At 36.0% G+C, this 25,301-nt stretch overlaps 1 protein-coding gene across 2 annotated transcripts; it reads left to right on the plus strand.

The window, feature by feature from the left end:
• Positions 1-899: 899 nt before the first annotated feature.
• LOC126814397 (deoxynucleoside triphosphate triphosphohydrolase SAMHD1) lies at positions 900-22,020 on the plus strand. Of its 2 annotated transcripts, XM_050539495.2 has the most exons (17): positions 900-1,174; positions 5,718-5,738; positions 5,984-6,045; positions 7,574-7,734; positions 8,344-8,459; positions 9,833-9,903; positions 11,382-11,522; positions 13,278-13,316; positions 13,473-13,640; positions 14,399-14,490; positions 15,178-15,240; positions 16,080-16,272; positions 17,207-17,281; positions 17,892-17,996; positions 18,690-18,824; positions 19,083-19,223; positions 21,022-22,020. In XM_050539495.2, exons 1-17 carry the CDS (start codon positions 1,156-1,158, stop codon positions 21,037-21,039), a joined length of 1,620 nt encoding a protein of 539 aa, XP_050395452.1. In that variant the 5' UTR covers positions 900-1,155; the 3' UTR covers positions 21,040-22,020. The 2 variants fall into 2 exon arrangements, with proteins under 2 accessions (XP_050395452.1, XP_050395451.1); XM_050539494.1 differs by lacking the exon at positions 5,718-5,738 and having other exon boundaries at positions 5,957-6,045.
• The last annotated feature ends 3,281 nt before the right edge of the window (positions 22,021-25,301 follow it).

The raw sequence follows: 25,301 nt of genomic DNA on the forward strand, positions 1-25,301 counted from the left end.
TATCTATAAACTAAAGTTTGAAGTACTGACATGCGTTTGGGGATTGTTAATCTCTTGCAAACTACAGCCTTGTGAAATTTGAATCTTCAGAAAGAATATCAGTCGGGCTACACTAAACACCGAAATAAATCCGAAAAAACGTTTTGGATGATATTATGGTACCGAAAAAATCCGGAAAAACCCTAAATACCGAAAAGTCACTAAATACCGAAAAGTCACTAAATACCGAAAACAAACAACAATAATTACCGAAAATAACCTAGGCCACACATAACAAACAAACAAAAATCGCATAAAATTTATGACCTCTAGCGCATCATGTCCACAAGCTGAAAACATGATTGTTCGTACAATCAGGGGCCATAATACATGACGTTACGGTCCAGTACATGCCATTCCCGAAAGTAACCGAGATCTGTGGGATATAAACCTATATTTTAAGTTTCGTCAAAATCGGATAAAAAATGTGACCTGTAGAGTGCCCACAAACAAACTGTGGACGAACAGACGGACAGGGGCGACGACAATATACGTCTACATGAAAATGTGGGCGTATAAAAATTGTTAGGTGGGTCATGGGTCAGGCTAGGTCACGCATAAATATAGTGGACACTCTAGATTGGTCATGGATCACAATATGTCCCCACATAAGACTTGTGGTGCACTGGGGTGGGGTGGGGCATGGGTCAAGCTAGGCCACTTATTATAAATGTGGGGCACTCTAGGTGGGTCATTGGTTAGAATTTTTTTTTTCAGACGGACAGTTCTCCCATTTACAGTATTCAGCGCGGCATTTTCTTCAATAAACTATAGTTATGAACCATCCCAATGCAGTTTGAAAGCATTCTTCAATGGCTTTTTATCTTTTATGTTTTGTTTGGTGTCCAGTCTTCAACCAATCGTCGATATGGCAAGTTTGAAAGTCGGAGCCGCCTACATGTTCATCGAATAAGTTTCAGTCTCCTCCTAATAAATGGCCATATACTACACGCATAAAAAACTGTAAAACGGCTCAGGACTGCACTCACTGTAATACATGCAAACGTTGTTTTCATTTTACATGTGCACATATTAAAGACCGTATTACGGCCTAAGGAAAGGCGGGTTATTTTTCGTGTGGACTTTGTTCGTTTAGTGATGACTTGACTTTCAACTATGACGGATCATTGCTCAGGTGAGTAGAGTATTACTAGTTTCATTTGAAAATTTAATTCTTGTAATCACCGAGTGAAAGTTTTAGATATTAGCCAGAACATTTAACTGGATTACGTCCATATGACGCTGGCGAAGCACGCTCCCAAAAAGTCTTTGGATGAACTTAGGCAATTGTTGCGGGGCTAACATACGGTTCAAATTTATTTCTATAATTCGCTTGCGTGTAGGGGTCTTAGGAAGACCCGGAGAAAACCCATAATGTTGGAAAGGCGACCCTACTCCTTGTCACGTACAAGTGAGAAATCGAAACCACGCCACTTGACCCAATGACAGACCTTATGGTTAGACCACAACATTAATTGAGAGAGAGAGAGAGAGAGGGATGGGTTTAACGTCCACTCGACACAAACTAGGTCATTTCGGGACTAACATATGGTTCAATTTTATTTCAATAATTCGCTTGCGCGATGGGGTCTTTACCAAAGGGAGGACCCGAAGAAAACCCACGAGGTTGGACATGCAACCCTACTCCTTGTCACGTACAAGCGGGGAATCGAAACTGCGCCACTTGACGCAATGACAGACCTTATACCACATAAAGAATTGAGGTGTATATTATGGTAAGCTGTACCACATAAAGAATTGAGGTGTATATTATGGTAAGCTGTACCACATAGAGAATTGAGGTATTATGGTAAGTTATACCACTTAGAGAATTAAGGCGTCGAAACAACACTATATAGATATTACAATTTTGTATAAATACATATTTAATGTGCATCCGATTACTAGACAAACATGATAGTAAAACATAAAATATTTATAGTTTTGTTGTGGATTATGAAAGATGATCAAAGCGAAATGAAGGGATCTATTTCTTGTTTCTCGTGGTCCGTATGTATGACCGTGTGAATTTCTAGTGAATTCTTGTCTGCACCTGTGCATGTTAAAGATCATCTGATCATCAATAGAATTGAATTCGATGTATTCACTAAAAATTTAAAAGGCCTGTGTTGGTGTTTTGAATAAACATAAATTTATTATTATACTGAGCGAGAATGCGTCAAACAGGTCATAGAAAATTCAAGTTTTTCATATTCAATAATATGTTAATATCCGTAAACGTGTTAAAATATGTTTCCGTTGTATTATTTGATGTTGTTTATGAATCATAACCAACACTATTCATCATTATACAACAACCATGTATCTGTAACATGACCTCTGTCGGTGAAGTGAAACATTTGAATAGTAAAGTTGCAATAATAATGAAATACAATTAGCCGTAATATACTGGTTAAAACAATTATCCACAATAAAACGTTAACCACATAACTAAAGTAGCATATACTATTTAAAAAGATGTTATTAGTATTACGTTGCTAGATCTAATAGCGGTTTAATTTCAAATTCTAAACAGGAGGTGTTTATCGATGTAGCCCAAAATATTTAACATTTTTCTTGGAATTCTTTCTTTCGCGATAGTTGACGGTCGTTTTTTGGTTTTAATGACGTAAATACCAAGGAAAACAATTTTGACGTAATGAAAAGATCGAAACAGAAATTGTAAGTGTATTTTATGTACTTTTTAAATGATTTTGAACTCCAGCAGTGACTAGGTTCGAAATAAATTGCATATCATGTCCATACACTCGTGTGATCGTGTAGATATATGCTGTGTATCGTACGCGCGTGGTTGCTATGCTTGTTTACGTTGTCATTTCGACGCTGTGATTTTTTTTTTCTTCGCAAAAAACCCTGGCTTGTGTTGTGTATGAAAATTAGTCTCTGTCCTATTCATATCAGTGTCAGCCCGACTTGTATATTTTCTAAAACATATCCCAATCAGTTATTTACGGTCCATACGGAGTTCAATAAATTGTAGTATTTTTATTGACTTGTTGAAAATCTTTGATTTTGACCAGTCTGATTATGATAGAATGACCATAGCAACCATTATGGTCAGACCAGCCTTGAAATGAAATTTACCCATTATGATTCAAATACACTCACTATCTTTGTTTTTTGTATTTCAGGTGTGTGTTTCAATAAGCCAATGGTTGAATTTCATTGTTGATGACATACAAGAAAAAATTCATGAAGATTTCCTAGAATAAAGTTTTGAGGTGTAGAATTTTTGGCCACTGCAAACAGTCTAGCACACAGAAAATATTCATTCGCAGTGAGTCGCCCAGAAAATTTAGAGGACTGTTATACTCATTCGACGCCACTTTTCGACCAATCAAAATCCAAGAAATTTCCATTTTGGGCTACAATAGCGGTTTAATTTCTCTGTGATTTTCAGGTCGTACATTTCATAGTGTACTACAGTCCCCGGAAATTCCCGATTGAGAGTATTATAACGGTTGTTAATAATTTCATCAAAATGACAAAATCGTTTTTGAATAAAACATTTATAAATTTTGATGTTAAGTTTGGGGATAGACTCATACATAACAAACACAATGAAAAATAATATTGTTCGAAAGGATCATTTGTCACAATAATGTGAGCATATGACAAGTTTGAATCTGATGCATGATCCATGAACAGTTTATAGTTGACATTGATATATTTAACACTTGTGATAAGATATGAACTGAAATGAGATTTATCTTCCTACTTTTCTGCATCGACTGGGTAAATGAAGGCGGGAATACACCTCGCAGTGCGCTATGAGAGACATTTTGCTCGAGATCGGCACTACGAGCTACGAGTAGGGTGACCCATGTACTCACAGAAATACAGTCCACCGCTGATAGTTCGAGACTACCACTGAAGCGTGCACATTCGCTTTGCCGAGACCAACTTTCTGACAGTATGATACTATAAATAGCCATGGCACGTGCAATTCTCTACAAATCTATCAACTATTACAGCCGTAAAAAATTTATTGTTGACGATTTTGAATAGCAGTTAAATTAAGCTTCTTGGTTATTACAGCAGATTTAGAAATTACGTTCGTTTCATTTTTTAAATCGCTTTATCATTAACTGTACCGTTAAGAGCGGCATCTTTTGGTTTAGTACAAATAATATCTCTGAATCACTCGGGTTAGGCAGGAACATGATACTAGCAGTAGTTTCATTTTACTTTTACAAGCTTTTTAAAACGATTGTTGAGCTACCTAACGTGCTTATTTCTAAATTCAATTTCTTGTTCTAACTTTCTGTTACGTTTCGTAAAAAAGTAGTCTTGATTATCCCGACCTGTCAATCAGACGTAGAATGGTCGATAGACTGGTTAAGCGAGACTAATTTCAAAACAAGGGCACGTAACCTATCTTTTACTCAAAAGTGTCTGGATGTTATGGACGACTCTTGGAACCAGTTTTCAGTCTATTATTTATACATGATTAATGGTCATAGCTTATTAAGTACAACATGATCGTTTATTTAGTGACTATAATTGTGTGAAACTGATTTGAGGCTTGGCATATATATAAATATTGTGGCGTAATTGTCGAGATATATGGAGATATTTATTTATGGTGGGTCACCCTACTACGAGCACTCCAATATGTACCCGGGGCTTCGGTGTTTCTTCCAATCTGAACGTATATACGTTGCCAGCAGCCAGGTTCCTTGTTTCACGACACTGCCAAGGGGGAACTTATTCCTCCATTAATTACTCACAGCGCCACCGCGACCCCACAATGATATGGGGACACCGAGGTAGACAGTGTCGCGTGATGGGTACCTTTTGAAACATGTGATACCACTTCTCCTTTTAGGGGTTTACATGGCAAGCACATTTTACTGCACTTGTATCTAGTCCATTTTGGCAAAGAATCAATCCCCGTCTTCACTATCCCGGTCAGTGATATATCTTATCAATCTGTTTCACAGAGAATTACGAGTCTCGTATAATATCTCTGTCATAGATGACTGCCTTAACACGTGCTGTCACAGCACGCTGTGTGAATCATTGGCTGAATGGCGCGTGCATTGTTTACATAAGACATAACTGCTTCGGAGAAAATGCTGCATTTTAGTCATTTTAATACCCATTTACACTAAATCGGAAATAATTTTTAACTACAAATACGTCAAACGCCTTTATTTATTTTTCCAATATATACAAAAAATGTTTTAGAATTTAATTTGTCGCAGGAAAAAAGTTAATATTTCTAGCTCATTAAGCCGCATCAATGTCATCCTTATCAGTGATTGTCGCGGCCAAGCAAATATTCACTGCGGATCAGTATTATCTTATATATGATGAAGAATTATACTTAAAGATACATTATGTAACATACAGAGCTATTATAGTTCAAAAACAGATAATGTAAAATGAATACATTGAAGATTGCATTCAAATTACTTTATTCTGAGCGATGTTATGACTGTTTGGAGTGTGGCATTGATTGTTTATCATCGTAACAACAGTACTTGTTATTTCCATATTTGTATGTTCACATTATGCCTCGCCCCTGTGTGTGTGTGGGGGGGGGGGGGTATGAAAAATGAAATAAGTGACAGAAATAAGTTTTTATTTCTGCCATATCTAAACTTAATTTACTATAATTACTATGATTATAAATATTTATTTAATTTTCATAGTTTCTAACAGTATGAATGGAGGTAAATCTACAGGAAAGCGGAAACTAGATGAAAATAGTAACTACACAGTTTTGGACCTAGATTACATAATGTCCACATTATGCCTCGCCCCTGTGTGTGTGGGGGTGGGTGGGTATGAAAAATGAAATAAGTGACAAAAATAAGTTGTTATTTCTGCCATATCTAAACTTAATTTACTATAATTACTATGATTATAAATATTTATTTAATTTTCATAGTTTCTAACAGTATGAATGGAGGTAAAGGTACAGGAAAGCGGAAACGAGATGAAAATAGTAACTACACGGTTTTGGACCTGGATTACAAGGTACTTAATTACTTGTCTCTCCTTCTGTTTCACAGGTTTATAGTTTATGGTGTACGCTGTTAGTCCGACTACTATTATCGTTTTTAAAAATGAACCGGGATGATGTGGACGTCAGGTTTGAAAATGATCTGGGATGGTAGGAACGTCCGTTTGAAATTGACACCGGGCGAGGGCGAGGGGGCGGGGGGGGGGGGCAGCATCGGGTTATAAAATGACCTGGAAGGATAAGATTGCAGGGTTTTAAAATGACCTGGTAGAGCAGGAATGTTGGGTTTGAGAATGACCCGAGATTTTAAAATGACATGGGAGGGTAACTGTCAGGTTTCAAAATGATTTGGGAGGTTAAGAAACGCAGGTTTTAAAATGATTTGGGAGGATAGGAAAGTCAGGTTTCAAAATGATTTGGGAGGGTAGGGAAGTCAGGTTTCAAAATGATTTGGGAGGTTAAGAAAGTCAGGTTTTAAAATGACTTGGGAGGTTAGGAAAGTCAGGTTATAAAATGATTTGGGAGAGTAGGGAAGTCGGGATTTTAAATCACTTGGGAGATTAGGAAAGTCAGGGTTTTAAATGAGACGGTAGGAAAGTCAGGGTTTTTAATGGCTTTGGAGGATAGGAAAGTCAGGGTTTTAAATGATTTGGGTAGATAGGAAAGTCAGGGTTTTAAATGAGACGGTAGGAAAGTCAGGGTTTTAAATGACTTGGGAGAATAGGATTGTGGAGTTTTAAAATGATCTAGTTGTAGAGGAAGTCTACAGAAACTGATTTCTATTGGTAGAGATCTTGAAGATTGAGCATATGCTTTGTGTGCCATTTTTAGAAGACAAAAAAAGATCTGTTGGTAAAATGAGGTTAACAAATATTCACATTCTGTTTGTGGGTCTGACTATAAAACTTATCATTCTCACCATATAATTTTGAATGGTATAGTCCAAGGGGTTTAACTTGTTTTAAAATAAAGATGTGACGCCATCCTTTGACATTCGCGTACCATTATTTCAAATAATGGTACGGGCAATGTGCCAAGCGTAAATTATTTATACTAGTTGCAATATTGAACTCACTTGACGTATTTCATTGAAATGCACGTGCTGGATAGTGTCTGTTTAATGGTCTCGTGCAAGATATTGCGTAATATATAGTTGTTGCCCTAGTGCTATCGCACTCATACAATATCCATATATTACTTAATATCTCGCACTCGACCATTAAACTACACTTATTTCAACCGTATAGGAGTTTAATGGAATAGATTTTTATACGCCCACATTTTCATGTGGACTTATTTTGTCGTCGCCCCTGTCCGTCCGTCCACAATTGTTTGTGGACACTCTAAAGGTCACAATGTTTATCCGATTTCAACGAAATTTATGCTTACATCAGAAAGGTCTTGCTTGCTTTCGGTATCTGATGGCCCTTGATGTTACGAAAAATCGCTTTTTGTTTAGCTTGTTCTCTATCCATCTCTTAAAAATGTGGGCGTATCCTGCCTGGCAGCCGCTGGTTAAATTGTTTTATTTCTTCTGTACAGGTATTTAATGATCCTATTCACGGCCATATTGAAATCCACCCCCTTTGTATGAAAATTATTGATACACCAGAATTTCAACGCCTACGCTATTTAAAACAACTAGGCCCTTGCTATTATGTCTTCCCGGGTGCATCGCATAATAGATTTGAGCATTCCATAGGGTAAATATGTTATAATTTTTATATTCTCTATAGAATACTAATATAATGATCTAAAAAAAGTGAATTGAAATGATTTGGGTTTAAAGTCCTACTGTTCTGTACCGACTGAGCTAGCGAAGATGGGCGTTATGCCATACATTGTACTAGGAAGGCAATTATTGTACTAGGAAGTCAATTTTTCCCGTCTTTATTATTCCTGTCGGTGCAGAAAAGTAGGACGATAAACCCGATTTGCTTTCATTTTTCTCCTCAGTTTTTTCAATTCCGTGTGATAATGTCTGGTAATGTCTTTCTTTCGGCTTTTATATAAATTATTTTTTAAAAATTGATTCACTTGATAAGTCTATAATCAACTTGCTAACCCATCGGGTGGCCGAGATTTAAATGGATTTGAACACCAGCGAGATTTAATTTTTTTAAAGATAACATGGATAATCGTAACTAGTCTCGTTTGTCAAGTACGATCTTGGAAACATCTTCAAACAGTCATCCAGAATAAATTAATCGTAATGGAATTTTCAATATATTCATTTTTCATTATGTAGATAGTATAGTTTATCTAAATCCTACCTAATGCACCTTTAAGCAATAATTTGCTTTCTATTTTAGTGTTTGTCATCTTGCTGGTGAAATGGTTTGTAGACTTCAAAAACAACAACCAGAGCTTGGTATAACGGATGTCGATGTTTTATGTGTCAAAATAGGTGGTCTGTGTCATGACCTGGGTAAGATTTTACATGTTAGTCTGAACATGACCTGGGTTGAATGATATTTATCTAATGTTGGGTTGAGTGATTTTTTGACAGTTGATTACTGATTTTTAGAAATAGGTAGGCATATATCACGAGGCCTAGTATTAATTTAATTATACAGATTTTCACAAAATAATGTGAGATATCCTACCTGCATATCGTGACTTTTTCTTTTGAGAACTAATCAACCTTTTAAAAGAAATATGTAGGTCTATACTACGAGGCCTAGTATTATATTAATTATATACAATCTTCATAAAAAGTTCTGAGAGAATTCTGCCTTCATATCATGACTATTTTTTTTAGAGCTGATCACTGTTTTATACGTGGGTAGACCTATGCTATGCGGCCCAGTAGGCCTATATCATTTTAACTTTACAAATCTTCACAAAATGCAGTGAGATATTCTGTCTCCATATCGTGACTTTTTTCTATTTTGACAGCTGGTCATTTTTTCTTAGCAATAAATAGGTCCATATCATTAGGCTTAGTATTATTTGATTTTTACAAATCTTCACTAAATGCTTTGAGATATTCTGCGAAACTTTTTTTTTTGAAAGCTGATCATTTGTAGACCTATATCATGAGGCCTAGTTTTATTTATTTTATTTTAACAAATCTTTGAAAATTGCTGTGAGGTCGGTCTCTTGGTATTCTAATATACTAAACCATAAAATGAAAAAAAGGTACTAAAGTACAATGAGTATCGGCTCAGTCGCTCAATGGGTAAAATAATTCGAACATATTCTTTATTGTTTGCCAAATTAACTACTTCTTGAACCAAAACACCCTCCACGTGTGCTGCTACGCCTACTGCCATTTTTGCCCATCCTCCCTGCGCTAAAAACCTGAATATTGCCCCACTGTCATATGATAACGTATGGCACCGACTCAACAAATTCTGGGAATTCCATTGACTATAAATAAACAGAAGACATTTATTATATACTGGAACACATCAAAATAAGAAAAACAATCAATATGAATATCGTACAGAGATAAAGTACGGACGCCACAATATTTACATTATTACACATTTAAAATATTATTATTTGATATCCGAGACGCCTCGATGTAATTTAGATCGGGTATTTAGGTTAAAGAGCAAATGGGTAATCTTTTTATTCATAACTTTACCTCGTTTACCCCGTCTAATTCCAGAAAATAACTTGCCTCTTCCATTACTCAATGCACGACTGTATTATGCCGAAAGTCACTTGTGCCAACTTCTCTTCGCATAGACGTTGCACAACATACCGCTAAACTCTTCGCTTGGACATTCCATCAGTATATATTTCTATGGTTAAATGATACATATCTAATGTTGGGTTGGTTCGCGATTTCAGGTCATGGTCCATTCTCGCATTTGTATGACACTAGATTTATACAGTCAGTTAATCCGGGCTCTAAATGGACCGTGAGTAATCTACTTTACATACCTCTAGATTATAATTCCCATAGAAGCTATTGATGTTTACATGCCTCAAGACTATATCTCCCATAGCAACTACTGATGTTTACACACCTCCAGACTATTTTTCCCATAGCAACTATTAATGTTTTACACACCTCCAGACTATATCTCCCATAGCAACTATTGATGTGTAAACACCCCCTGACTATATCTCCCATAGCAGCTGTTGGTGTTAACACACCTAAAGGCTATATCTCCAATGGTAATTATGGATGTTTACATATCTCCAGACTATATCTCCCACAGCAGTTATTGGTGTTTACACCCCCCTCCCCAAAAAAAAAAATATATCTTCCATAGCAACTATGGATATTTACATACCTCCAGACTGTATCTCCCATAGCAACTATTGGTATTTTAACGTGGATATGGTAAACAGTGGCTGATACTAGGTGATAATCTTTATAGTTTCTGTGGATGTGTAAGTTAGATAGCAACCTATTTCCACGGTTGTTATTCGAATAAAACCTACCAAGGATATATTTAGTGGTTGATCAACCTGGGACAAAAATCAGACGCCTGAACATTTTTTTTCAAAAACAACAGACTATCACTATTACTTGGTAAGGATCATCAACTACAGTTGGGAGTGACGGTGATTCAATGAGTAAGGAGCTAGATAGCTAATCAGGAGTTCGGGTTCGTCCCTGGGGTTGGCCGAGAAAGTTCTTCTGGATTTTCCAGCCTGGTTTCGTCCTGTCAGTGGTGCTGGGCGTGGCAAGGAGCAGGATCTAATCGTTAGTATGAGACGAACTAATGAGGTGCTGTATTCACGTTGATGTTCTCTCGTAAAAGAAATTTTGGCCGTTGGAATTCGATGAAGTCCAAGGTGAAATGTTGCCTGATCAACAATTCCCCTCATAGCACACTTCGTGGTGTATGCTCTATTCATTAGCCCTCTTGGTGCAGAAAAGTAGGACGTTACACAACACTAAACAACAAAATCAAAAACTTAATGTTTAGTTTTTCACGGTCTTGATATTAACAATGGCCACTTGGGTCTTGTGGACAATTAATTTGTTTCCAATTTCTAAACATTAAAATATGGACACGAAAACCTTTGAGAAGAGCAAACAATTATGTTTTTATTAAAAAATCACAAGATAAGAAGCAATATAAAAATACTTTTTTAAAGAACAGGTCAAAATCATTTCTCTTAGTAGCTAATAGTGTATTGCACTGGGGCAGGGTATGCTTAAGTTTTCTAGAACATCCGTTACCATTGCTAAATTTTAGGATTTGACAGAGCTAGCAGATGTTAGTTATTATACTTTTGCAGATTCTTGCAGATTTGCGTGAATTTGGTTAAATGTTCAACTTTTTACTGGTCATTCTGTGTCAAATCAACAGTTCTGAGATACGGCAAATTCAATTAAGTGTTTATTTATGTCAATTTTTATAATTTTATTTCGCCTGCATAGCATGAAAAGGCCTCGATTCAAATGTTTGAACATTTGATAGAAGAAAACAACCTAGAGAAAGATTTTGAAGAATACAATTTGACGCGACAGGATAGAGATTTTATCAAAGAACAATTTAATGGACCTTTAAATGAAGATAAAGTAAGTTTATTATTATAGCAATGGATTAAAGGGTTTAGATAAATTAAGTTTATTATAATATCACTGAATTAATTAAAAGGTTAAGCATATCGGTAGTTATTGATATTTACATATTCAATTTAATTAAAATGATCCGTTCAAATCATAATATTATCTGTTTATTGTGGATATTAGTTCCACGGAATTAATATTAGTAAATATTACATATACAGATTTATTTCTAGTCGTAGAGTTCGGTCACTAAGTTATTTGGTTATGAACAGTTTAAACAGCATTGTAATTGAATACATTAAAATAAAACACAACATATCTATGGGAAATAATTATTGTATAATAATCTGAGATCTATTTAAGATACAATAATTGTTTTGGTTTTTTTTCTACGACTACATTGAAATGTGGTCGTATATTGTGGCGGCTCTTTTCCGCTGTCCACAATTGCTTGTGGACGTTCTAGAGGCTATACGTTAATATCAAATGTCACCCAACAGTCCGACTCTGTTCATTAATTATTTGTTTTTGTTTCAGTGACGTATTTTAAAAATAATTTATTATAATTCTTTTATTTTGTTGTGAAATCTACGTTACATGTACTGGCATTTTTGGGGGGTGGGGTGGGATATTTCTAAGGGTGACAAAATGTATCACAATTCCATTCATATATTATGTACAGTACATTAAACAAATATATTATTTTAAGACTTTATTTCTTTTCCCGCAAGCTTATTTTTGTTTGTTTTTTGGCAACACATTAAATTGAAGAAAACTGCACACAGGAAAAATCTATAGTAAACTATAATATGAATAAAAGACATCTCCAATTTGTGAAATATGTAGTATAGAACATTTGTACTACATTATTATGTAGAAAACTATAGTGTTTAATAAAATGGTTTAAGTGTATATATAAATTATACAGACAACTATAGAATGCCCATCTGTTAAATGTTGAAAGGTAGGGCACTGGTTTGAATCCCATCATGGGCCGAGAAGGGCCATCAGGATTTTTCAATCCCAGCTCTCTTTACCCCCCCCCCCCTTTCAATTACCATATAGCATGCGCAGGAGAACCGCGCTACATGCCAACCATCTTATACAAGATAATCCTGTGGACAAAACACACCACATTGACGATATTACAAAAAATAAAAAAAAAAGTGAATGGATCCGCGGGCAAGTCGTAAGAGTCCACTGCGCTCTACAGTTCCTTGCCTGTAATGATGTTAGTCTAACAGTGACCAAAGAATTGTGTTCATAATAATTTAATACATTCATAAAGCACACAGACTCCAGCTAGTGTAGCTGTTCAGTGGGGCTGGTTATACAATGGTATTTTTGCAATTACAATATAACAATTAATAGGCCACATGTCTAAATGTTAATAATACACGATTTTCCAGTCTATGAAGCTTTCCTCTAATTTTATTGCAATTATTTGAAATTCATACCTGATTTGATAAACTGCTTACTATAGCTTATATTACTGGCACTTACTCGCTTAAATGTTTTAATTCTATTTGATGTCCATCTTAGATAAATTAAATTAATTAGCTGTCGTGATATCGCCATGGAAAGAAGGTAACATCACATGATAAATTCAGTAGAAGTCAGCTTTTTTACTAATTAAATTTTCGTCGACAGTGGAACACAAAATTAGTCCTTTCTCACTCTTGGTTTTATCGATGCACTATTTTAAAGGTCACAAAAAATATTTACCTGTCAACATTTTTTAATATTTTTTTTTATTTATTCCAGATTTATAAAGGTCGACCCGACAAGAAATATCTGTATGAAGTAAGTTCATAAAACAATTTTTTGTGTCAAGTAAGTTTATATAAAATACATACAATTGAATGGGTATCTGACAACCATTGTAGACTGTTTGGCGACTTAGCTGCCGAGGGCGTGTATGTTTTGTTTCCTGGCAACCTATATTTATTTTATTTTTAGATTGTAGCTAATAAAAGAAATTCAGTGGATGTAGATAAATGGGATTATTTTGCTCGTGACTGTTACATGCTGGGTATAAAGAACAATTTTGATCATAATCGTTTCATGCGGTTCTTTCGTGTAATCGAAGATAAAAATGGTGACCAGCAGATCTGTCTCCGTGATAAAGTAAGTCTAATTTTTATATGCGCGGGGTATTTTATTGTGTCCAGCGTCACAATCTTTTAAGAACTATACGGACTGGTCAGAGTTACCATCCCTTTTATATTTGAACTCCAGAAATCTTGCGAACATGATATAGAAAAGGGATCTAGATCGTATTGAAACATGGTCGCATTATTTATTAAGGTATTAGAAATAATTCTGTCAAATATCTAACTTCATCGACTGCTTTTTGGTCGTATTGAACTTTTAAACCATTTTGGCATTAAATTTTGACCGTCACTCGAGGAGTTGTTACCTTGCAAGTTCCAACACGTTTCGTCGAGTAAAACCTGTTGATTACTTCTTTGACTTTCAAAGAAATCTCAGTGTAATTTTTACAAATTTAGTTGAATGTTTAGAAACTTATTGAATAAGGTTCACTGGTATTGTTGGTTGTGGATGTATTAGACTCGTGAACATGCCAACATCTATGTTTATAGAACAGAGATATATTACATACCGGTGATTGATATATTCTTAGAGGCAAGTCATGATTGCGAACCCAGGCTTAGGGTACCGTGCCTATCCTTGTGAGTTTCCTGTTAATACCCATGTTTCCTCCTACTTCTTGCAGACAATCATGTGTCATTAAGCTCTTCCTCTCTTTCCCTTCCACATCATATAATTTAGGCCAGTACGAATTTATCAAAGTACCCCAATTTTGTTATGCTATTTTTGAAATTGATGTTTTGTCCTGAATTTATTTTTTCATTTTATGACAGGAGGTAGAGAATTTATATGACATGTTTCATACCCGTAAAACTCTACATAGTCGAGCTTATCAACATGCAGTTACACAGGCTGTGGGGTGTATGTAAGTATACTTCAAGATGGCACCCGAGGTGGCTGTACATGGAATGACTCTATGTGTTTCTGGATAATATCTCATAAAGTGGATTAAGTTTTAAATTTATATTTAGCAGACTGTTGTGAAACACTATAAGTATGTTAATAGTATTATAAAGTGTTCAGAATCGATTGTTCATGGATTAAGCCCTCAGTAAATGCATATCATTATTATTATTCTATACCTTTTCAAGGATGTAATCGTACTAAAAGGGTTGTAAGTTTATTGTAGCTGACCTTTGTATTTAAAAAAACACCCACCGTGGTTTGGCAACTGTTAAAACAAATTTTCAGAACGACCTTCTTGACATGGTCCTGAAACAATCACCACATACTCACGTGCAAGAACCATTGGCAGTCGGAAGTGGAAGAAGAGTAGATAGAAATCCACACTGCATTACGTATCACTGTCTTCATTTGCCGGGTGGGTGCAGAAAAGTAGGACATGGAGATAACAGTCTGTGTTTATTTCTATTTAAACTGTTATGGTGATAATAATCTGTTGTTATGGTGATAATAATCTGTTGATATCGTGATAATAATATATTGATATCGTGATAATAATATATTGATATCGTGGTAATTTTCTGTTTTATGGTAATAATAATATGTTGTTATGGCGATAATAATCTGCTGTCTTTTTTATTTAAACTAGGATTGTAGATGCGTTGATAATAGCTGATAAATGTGAAAAATTTAGAATCCTCGGTACAGATAAGTAAGTGTATTTATATTTCTCTTAAAAGAAATGTCCTAGATCTATTTATATTTCTGCTAATGGAACTGTCCCAGATTTATTTTGTGTATTTTCGTAAACAGAAATGTATATTTATACAGTACATATGTATTTCAAGTATTGGACAGATATTCCTATTAGAGATTATACTTGCACTTTATTGTAATTTGCACAGGATTACATAGCGCTAAAAATGATGCGCCAGGCCTTTTAGTGTTTTTCATCTTAATGTCGACTCGAAAGAAATTATGTTTAACATCCGCTCGGCATTTCCGGTTCATTTCCGGACTAACATATGGTTCAATTTTATTTCAATGCTTCGCTTGCGCGTAGGGTCTTTAGCATTGGTCGGAAACCGGAGGCCCCACAGAAAGCCCACGAGATTGGACAGACGACCCTACTCCTTGTCACGTACAACCAGGAAATCGAAATCACGCAATTTGACTCAATGACATACATTATGATACAACGCGCACGCTAACCATCCGCCCCCACCCACCCACCATACGTAAGAATTACAAGTGATATGTATATCTTATTGCGTTTTATATGTAATGGCAGTAAAACAGATAATCGAGACTTTATTGCACAGCACGCTACATAGCTTATGCCCGCCCTCCTGTGTAAAGAAATGTAGGACGTTATAATACCATTCCAGTGTCTGTAATAGATGACTTGTTTTCAGATGCGCTTTTTTCGAAACTTTAGATTTTGAGCGTCGTTTTCGAAGATATAGAAAAATATCTAATGACAAAATATCTCAAAAGAGGTCATAAATGTTTATGACTTCAGTGTCATTCAAGGTCTAGAATATTTTTCAGTACACCTCGACGTTTAAGTGAATGTATAGAAGACATGGAGGCGTATAAGAAACTGGATGATACAATCTTTCAGCGAATAATGAGGTCGAGAAAACCGGGGTTACAAGGTGCCAGAGATCTGATAGATAGAATCCAGAAACGTCAGTTATACCGATGTGTTGGCTCGACGCATCGTCCAGAAGGTCTAGATAAGGTGAGACAAGACAAGTAGCTCGATGTCGGATTTCTAGAAGCTATCTTTCAAATCAATTAATTGCTTGTTTTCTTTTTAACATTAGTAGATTTCCTCTCAAGACAAGTAGCTCGATGTGGGATTTCTAGAAGCTATCTTTCAAATCAATTAATTGCTTGTTTACTTTTGAAGATTAGTAGATTTCCTCTAAAAATAACTGTAAATATTTCACTGCAGGAAACAAAAAAAGCAATCAAGTCCCGTTTGTTTTATTTGACATTCAAATGCTAAGAAATGAGTCTGAAAAACTTCGGCGAATAATAAATTCTAATATTTGTGTGAGCAAATGTGGTCGTATATTGCCGTCACCTCCGTCAGACAATTTTTTGTGTACACTCTAAAGGCTTCATAAAAATTTGTTATCTGATCTTTGCTAAATCTATATATGTTGTTTATATTAGTGAGACGAAGAAGCGTATTTAATTTCGGGGTTTCGATTCCCCGGTTGTATGTGACAAGGAGTAGGGTCACCTGTCCAACCTCGTCGGTTTTCTCCGGGTCTTCCGGTTTCCCCCAACTGCTAAAGACCCCTACGCGCAAGCGAATTATTGAAATAAAAAAATTGAACCATGTGTTAGTCCCGAAATGACCTAGTGGACGTTAAACCTCATCTCTCTCTCTCTCTCTCTCTCTCTCTCTCTCGTATTAAATTTCAACAATATATGTTAATTACTTCGAGCGTTGTGGGCATTGTTTTACTTTGTAGAACATTGTGGATGCTCTAACGAATGAAGTTATCTTTCTATCTGTATCAAATTTACACGCATTATTGAAATTAGTCAAACGGGGAAGTCTATATAATTTGAGCGATCTCCGTTAATAACTTTTAGAGTTACGGTCCTTAGCTGCTGTGTGCGTATGTTGTGTTGCCTGACCGCCTATCTTTATTTGACAGAAAGAAGATAAGAAATTGCTCGAAGAAATTGCTGAGTTGGATGGTGAATTAAAACCCGAATTTCTTACATTGGCGGTTAGTCTATTTATAGTTTTATGAAAGGTGTTCTTATGACAGATCTTATCGTTTGAAAATGTCACTAATGTCAGAAGTCATTGATGCCCCCCCCCCCCCCCTCGAAAATTGGCTCCTTTCGCATATCTTTTGTAGAGTTTCATAAGGACCCCAACAAAAGATTACAAATAGGGCATCCTTTGGTGCAGTGGAAATTTCGGAAATTTGAAAATCAGGTACATTGTCTACTATAGCCTACCCAATAACTCTTTATTGAATTTTCAACGACAATTGGGGAAAAACTCGCTAATCTATTTTTATTGAAGCACTCATTTAAGTTTAGAAATTACTGGTGTCATGGAGCGCTAGTCTTGTTGTGAAACCGAAAATTAAGAATGTGTTTCCTGGGCTGGGAAATCCTGGAACTTTGTCACCCAACACCGGGGTCACACCCGATATTTTCTGGTTAACCTTCACCTTTTTACACTGAGCCACCACGGTTCCCTTATAGTCATGATCTAAATACTTTATGGATTGTTGCCCTTGGTTGCCTACAAAAGAATAAATATGGGTCTTCTCTGACGACATAACTGCTGTGAACATTTGTTTCTTTTCTTTACCTAACAACCAGTGTGTTCATTATGACTATGGTATGAAGAATAAAAATCCGGTTGATAATACCCGATTCTACACGAAATCCAAGCCTAATGAGTGTAAAAGACTTCGGAAACATCAGGTAGGATTTTACGATTGTTTACGATTTATAAACATCGTCTGTGTATACATACGCTGCTTTTGTATAAAGGGTTTAAATGTTATTTTATATCAGAGCTGGAAGTGATAGTCGTTTCATAGCTGATGCATGACAAAGCCTAGCGGCGCCTGAGCAACCTTTTGGGTTTTCTCTGGGGCATCCACTTTATTCCCACTGCTAAAGACCTCTACCCACAAGTGAATACAATAAACAATGTGCCATATGCTAGTTCCGTAATAAACTGATTTGTTTCGAGGGGACATTTAAAACTACAAACTCTCTCACTTAAACTAAGTCAATGGAAACCATGGTAGCTCGATAACCAGGACATCCCAGACTCGAACCTGATGTTTACTGACAACATCCCTTGAGATTTCCAGTGCAGTTTCCCCCTTGTCAGTGGTGGAGGACAGGGTTGCATAGCAAAGACAGCTTCTATAGTCATTTTGATGCGACGAACAACTGAAGTCCCGCCTACAGATTGGCGTGCACATAAAAACATTTGAAATTATTAGAATTAGATAAAGAGTTATTTAAAACTCCGTAGTCAAACGAAAATTACTTCTAGCACGCCACATGGCTTATATTAGTCTTCATAAGCCGAGTTGGGGCAGGTGAGTAGAACTTTAAACCCTATTTGACTTTAATTCATTTCATTTCTAATATTCTTTTCAGGTTTCTCAGTTGCTTCCAGAGCATTTTCAAGAAGATATGATTCGTATCTTCTGCAAGGAACATAATCCACAAATCATCCAGGCTGCCAAATCAGCTTTCGAAAAATGGTGTTTTGAAAATGAATTGGTGGCTAAGGTAGTTTATTATATTGTATTGAATATTGCTGTCGCCGTTTGGGCAAAATTCCACAGATGGACGTCACATGAATATAAACCATCTTTTGTTCTGTAATTATTCGTATATGTGAGGAAACCACGGTGCCTCAGTGAGTAAGGCGCTGGCTCGCTAAATATGAGGTCCCAGTGTTCTATCCAATGTAATTTGCTGTCTTGGTTTCCGTTTGTTTGTGCTACAGGAAGAAAAATCTACAGTTTTAATTTGTTTATTTTACAGACTGACAGATGGGTTTTAACACCAGCCAAATCCCATGATATGATGAGTTCGAGTCCGGCAGATTCGGCAACTACAACTAGTCCCCATATTGGCGACAAAGATAGAATTAAAAAAAACATATTCGCCATTAATAGCAATAAGGTATTGTATACATATAAATTTCAAGTATTTCACTTCGTTTTATAATAACAAATTTTTCACATTTAATAATAAAAAAAGATATTTTGATAACTTCATAATAAATATGGTAGACATTGTATACTGAGCGCCATGGAAAACGCATTACTTTTTTCCCCAAATATTTTATTACTAAGTGGTTTTGTATGTATAATATTATGCAATACTATGAACTATTGTTTCACACAATGCTCCCAAACGCAAAAAAAAATCTCGGCCCGTGTGCACAAAAAAAAATTGCACGAGATGCACATAAAAAAAGCCAATATTCACGTGCAGCATTGTGTGTGAGCCCTTTAAAAGCATGTTTTCAACTTAATGTGCAGTACATGAACTTTGAAACGTCAATCTGTCGTAATATGTTGTTGGACGTGTAAAGGAATCGAGCTAGAGATGCCGAGACTTACTGAAAATCAACGGAATGAAGCCATGGGAATGTCCAGGGCTGGCATGTCTACACGTGCTATTGCCAGACACTTCAATTGTCATCAGTCCACGATTGTAAGGTTGGTGGAACGTGTTCGAGTTACTGGATCAACACGTGACCGTCAACGTCCTGGTCCACAACGCGTTACAACCCAGGCTCAAGACCGCTACACCCGGGTCACTCATCTGCGTGACAGATTCCGCCCAGCGACTCGAACAGGTGCAGCAGTCGTCGGAAGACAAGGACCAGTAAGTGCCAACACCGTAAGACGTCGTCTAAGAGAAGTAGGACTCTGTGCACGACGACCTTATGCTGTAGCCTACCGTGATGATGTCTTGCAACCAATTGTTGTTCCGATGTTTCGAGCGCACCCACAACTTCAGCACTTCCAACAGGATAATGCACGTCCGCATAACGCCCGTTTTAGTATGGACTACCTGGCTGCTAACACCATCAATGTCTTGGACTGGCCAGCCATGTCTCCGGACATGGCACCGATAGAACATGTCTGGGATGAGATTGGACGCCGTCTGTATCGGAGACCACAGATGCACACCATTGCTGTTTTAGAAGCTGCTCTTGTCCAAGAATGAAACAATTTGCCCCAGGCCTTCTTTTAAACATTGGTAAATTCCGTGCGTGCGTAAGAGCCCGTGGAGGACACACGCGCTACTGACATCTGTGTCGTACTTTTGGTTTTGACCCCTCTGACTTTGTACCGTTGATTACAGATTAAACATCCATAAGTGTACAAATGTGTTGTTATTGATGTGTTCCCATTTGAATATTGTTCACAATAAGAAGCAAAATAAATAAGATATGTTTACAGGATCATTTTGTTATACGAAAAACTAAGTGATGCGTTTTCCATGGCGCTCAGTATATAATACCAATTTTCATTTGCATGCATAATTTTAATTTTACTTTATAATAACACATTTTCACATATTTTCCTAAAAAAACAGTTTCTCGTCATTCTGTAATAACAAAAATTATTAGCTACTTGTGTGTGATCTACACAAGTAAATCAGAAGTGGAACCAGGTGTTCTGGAAACGGTACAAGAACCAAGACCCCTGTATGTAAAAGTACCTTAAGGAAAACTGTTATACTTTTCTGTGCCAGTCGGTTTAATGAAGACGGGCATCTGCCAAAGAACGTGCTGTTAGTGAAATGTTGCCTTGATAGCTGCGTTTCCAAATATCCCTGAATGTCTAGACATAGCTCTATGTCAGACACTCGGTCATGCACCCGTGACAAAGGGACTGGCCCTAATAGATCATATATCAATTTATGTTAGAATGATTGATAAAAGTTTTATCGTTTTTCATTCTAGAAACGCAGAAGACAATAAAGATCACAGATTAAAAGAAAAGGGTGAAATGGACTCGGTGTTGTTATTTTTTTTATTTCATATCTTGTATTATTTTTTTTTCATATCTTGTATTTTTTTTTTTCATATCTTGTATTTTTTTTTCATATCTTGTTTTTTTATAGTTATTTTAACTAACTACAGCTATTATTATATAGAGACTATTTAGCTATCTATAAAGAGGTTATTAATTAATCAATAAAGGGAGGTTACTGTAATGTATATAACCGTTTTAAAATGTGTAAGTTTATACAAATAGGGGATTTGATGTATTAATTATTGAGGACATGGGTGAGGTCAGAACAAAAAGATAGAGCTAGTGTTAAAAGAGTTAACCTGATCCACTATGTTTGATGTTCAGGTTAGAAAAAAAAGGTTACACTTTGGAAAATATATTAAATTTTAAAATTGAAACTCGTGGTCATATTCAATAATTGATTTGCTCTGGCTATCTCTAAGTACATCATTAGTGGAGAATTATATAATGCATTTGAGACAAGCAGTGAAAACTATATTTTTACTAAATTTTTTACCTCTAAACTTAACACTGACTCGCTGTTTTGACTACAGCCAAATTTGTAACATTATCTTGGCTATTAATTACTCAAGTGAAGTGAATCCAACAATATGGTGTCACTCTAGTGTTTCTCTAATCTCAGCTCATGAAACTTTTCCTATTTTTTAAACATGCGCTACAATAGACCACTACCTCTGTCCCATAGGGGTTAACACTTTATCCAGGTAAAAGTAAGATGTAAAGTGTTATCTTATTTTCATAAAATGTTGGGTTTTTTTCGTCTAATATCATTATTCCATATTAAAAATAAAGCAAGAATTATCGAAGCAGGATAAGCTGAAGCCATGTTTAAATGTGTTTCGGATAACACCATAATAGTGTTGTCTTGAGACTCTACCTTGTAATTTTATCCACAGTTGAATGGAAATAAAGTTGTAATTATCTCCCGTTTTGCCTTAAAACTTTTTTAGGTCAAAAGTTAGGAAAATAGATACACCAGTGTTACATTACGTCATAATTATTATTCCAACACTACATTTGATCTCATACATTGTAAATTATTTCTTGATTTCACGACATCTATCAGTATTATAAAGCCCACAGTTTGATGTTGGGTAGGCAGGACACTACCTAAGAATTTCACATTGATAACAGGAACTTGCCATTTAGTGTAATAATAGCATTTGATGTCTCAAATCAGTTTTAACAATTTGAGAGTAAAATGATAATTTGTTGCCATCTTAGGAAATCAAATTCTTCACTAATTTTATTGAAACAAACTATTTGTGATTTGGAATAACATATTAAGACATTATAGTAGGCAATAAGGTATAAATGTTAATATTTAGCTGATAATAAAGATAATTATGCCCCCCCCCCCACCACACCTAAAAAAAACATTGGGCGTGTTTGAACACACCAACGACCATGTTGTACAATAAAATGTCCAAATTGATAAGGGCGTAAATATGCAGTCTACAACAGTTTATTCAACCAGAAATTACATAGAAGAGGCAGTAGATCTTGTGTCAACAGTAGATCATGTGACACGAGTTGATCATGTGACACGAGTAGATCACGTGGCAAGAACAATACAGGGTACTAATAAAATACAAGAGACAATTCTTTTAGGCTTACTTTACAAACCAACCTCCTCTTCTTGAAGTTCTAAATAAAGAATTAAAATTTAATTTGCATCAGTTAGAGTTAAGGTATATTTTTTTTAAAACATAGATAATGATGAATAAACAATTTAAAGCATACTAAAACTGTGCAGAACGACCAATCTATAAAAACTTTATCGAAAAAATCAAGTAAACTTTCTGGCGAGGCACCATATTTATTCAAAACATCCGCTATTTGACCACCTGCCTTAGTCCAACTGTCATCGGTCATCCTATTCTGAATCATTTCTTTCAAAGAACTTATTTCCAATCTTAATCTTTTCTCTGTCACATGACATGTTTATTGAGAGAGAGAGAGAGAGAGAGAGGGGGGGGGGAGAAATGGAGTTTAACGTCCACTCGACATAAACTAGGTCCTTTCGGGACTAACATTTGGTTTAATTTTATTTCAATAATCCGCTTGGGCGTAGGGGTCTTTAGCAGTGGGATGAAACCGGAGGACAGGCGACCCTACTTGTCACGTACAACCGGGGATTCGAAACCACACCAGTTGTTGACTCAATGACAGGCCTTATGATACAGCACGCACGTGCTAACCATTCGGCCATTTCACCCCCCCCCCCGACCATGTTTATTGAAATGTATAGCCTCATAGCAGTCCTTACCCTAACCCTACCTATTAAAATAGGCATACACTGGGATGATTAATTGTACAATAATATCCCAAATAATGTACTTAGAATGTACTTAGAAATATACTATTATCTTAAGCATCAGCAAGTGATAATGTTTCAGCTGCTAGTAGGCTTTATAGATGGGTTCCTGCGTAGAAACTGGGTGATTTAATGGTATATATGGACTAAAAACATATTCAAACTAATTAATTTGTCATAACTTTGCTTCAAATCCTTCTCAAACACTGTAATTGCGAAGGAATGTCCTGTTATAAAAATTCGATCAACCCAGGTCATGTTTACGTCTCGTGACTTACCTCTCTTTGAAGTCAGAGGAGAATTCGTTGCATACATAAGACGATGTTGTCTTTAATCGCTTACTATTTATTACAAATATCGAATCCTAATTAAATTCTCCGATTATCCACTACCCGCGTCTTTTTCCGTCATTTTTATCTCAGAAAGTGTTGTACGTCTAACTCTTCATAAAGTTTATCAACTTGAACATCAAGCGCTCAATGTCCGCGTGTGACCTTTGACATCACGCGTGCAGAAATTAATAATCGTCGGGCTGTTGATTATAGAGCGGGAGCCCAGGGGGTTAACCTAGCTGAAAAGTGTACCAATTTTCTCCTGTATGGATCAATGTAGGTGTATCTGGTATCATCAGAATGTTCCCTTTCTGGGAACCCATCTTTAAACAACTCTTCGAGTTGTCTTTGACTGCCAGGAAATAGAATAAAATTGTCCATTTGATCCACCGAGTAAAATTTTTAGATAAATTGCCAACAGATGCATCGCTATAAATGATAAGTTTCAAGGCACCAGATAAATGTCTATATTTTAAATCAACACCATTACATTAAACATGACGAATACCTTTGTTGACATCATACAAATTTTCAACAGTTCCGCACTTGATTTTCGCTGACAACTGACACACGTACGTACATCAAAACTGAAAACAGGGCGTCTGTGATTTGACATCTAGAGTTATTGTCCTACTCTATTTTGGCTCGAAACAATGTCTGGGGATGATCATCTAATTTCATCGGTTTAGGAGCTGTTTATCAATATCAATCAACTCGATATGCTTGGCATAATCCGTTCGATTCATGAAAATTGTTTCATCATTTTGTGATAATTGGAGACCGACATACCTAAAACCATAAGAATTCCATTAAACGAAGTTAAATTTTAATTTATGTAGGTAGACTTTAACAAATACCCCCCGCCCCTCCCCCACCTGTGTCTCGGTATACTTTAACACATATAATTATCTGTCAACAAACTATGTGACCTGTTTTACACGTGTATAATGTTTCCAGTTCCTGTTGATTTTGTTACATAAATGATACCGAATTAGAAATTGTTCCGTTGATTATTTAGGCTATATTTTCCGAAATTTCCATCCTCTTTGAGTAACATCTGGTACCACTTCTCAATTGAGCTTACATAGCTGATCATTATGTTTAGAATGATTTAAAACGGTGTTGTGTTTATATCATTTGGCTTATTGATTTAACTTACCGACTCGAATGTATATTTCCTAGCGCATGTGCGAAACACATACCAATATATCACTATACCTGTATATTCTGTTTGACGTCTCTACAACCTTTTATCATAAGAATTCACCTATTGTAGAGTTGCCTGGTGAAATAATTCTTCCTCTCTTTTAATGGCGATGTCATGCCAGCTGTCTGGGATAGATATAAATATTAAAGCCGCCGAGACGTAAACAGGGTTAGGGCACGTAATTATTGATGAGTTTGTGGGTTAGGTTAGGGTTAGCTCTAGCCCTGTTTACATCTCGTGACCTTTGACCAAATCTGCAGATGGCCTTAATAATTAGATCTAAATATTAAGGCGAACGACAGATTTGGTCAAATGTCATATGTAAAAGGGGCTAGCGCTAACCCTAAACCA

This window comes from Patella vulgata, chromosome 3 (genome assembly GCF_932274485.2).
Source record: "Patella vulgata chromosome 3, xgPatVulg1.2, whole genome shotgun sequence".
NCBI classification, from domain to species: Eukaryota; Metazoa; Mollusca; class Gastropoda; family Patellidae; genus Patella; species Patella vulgata.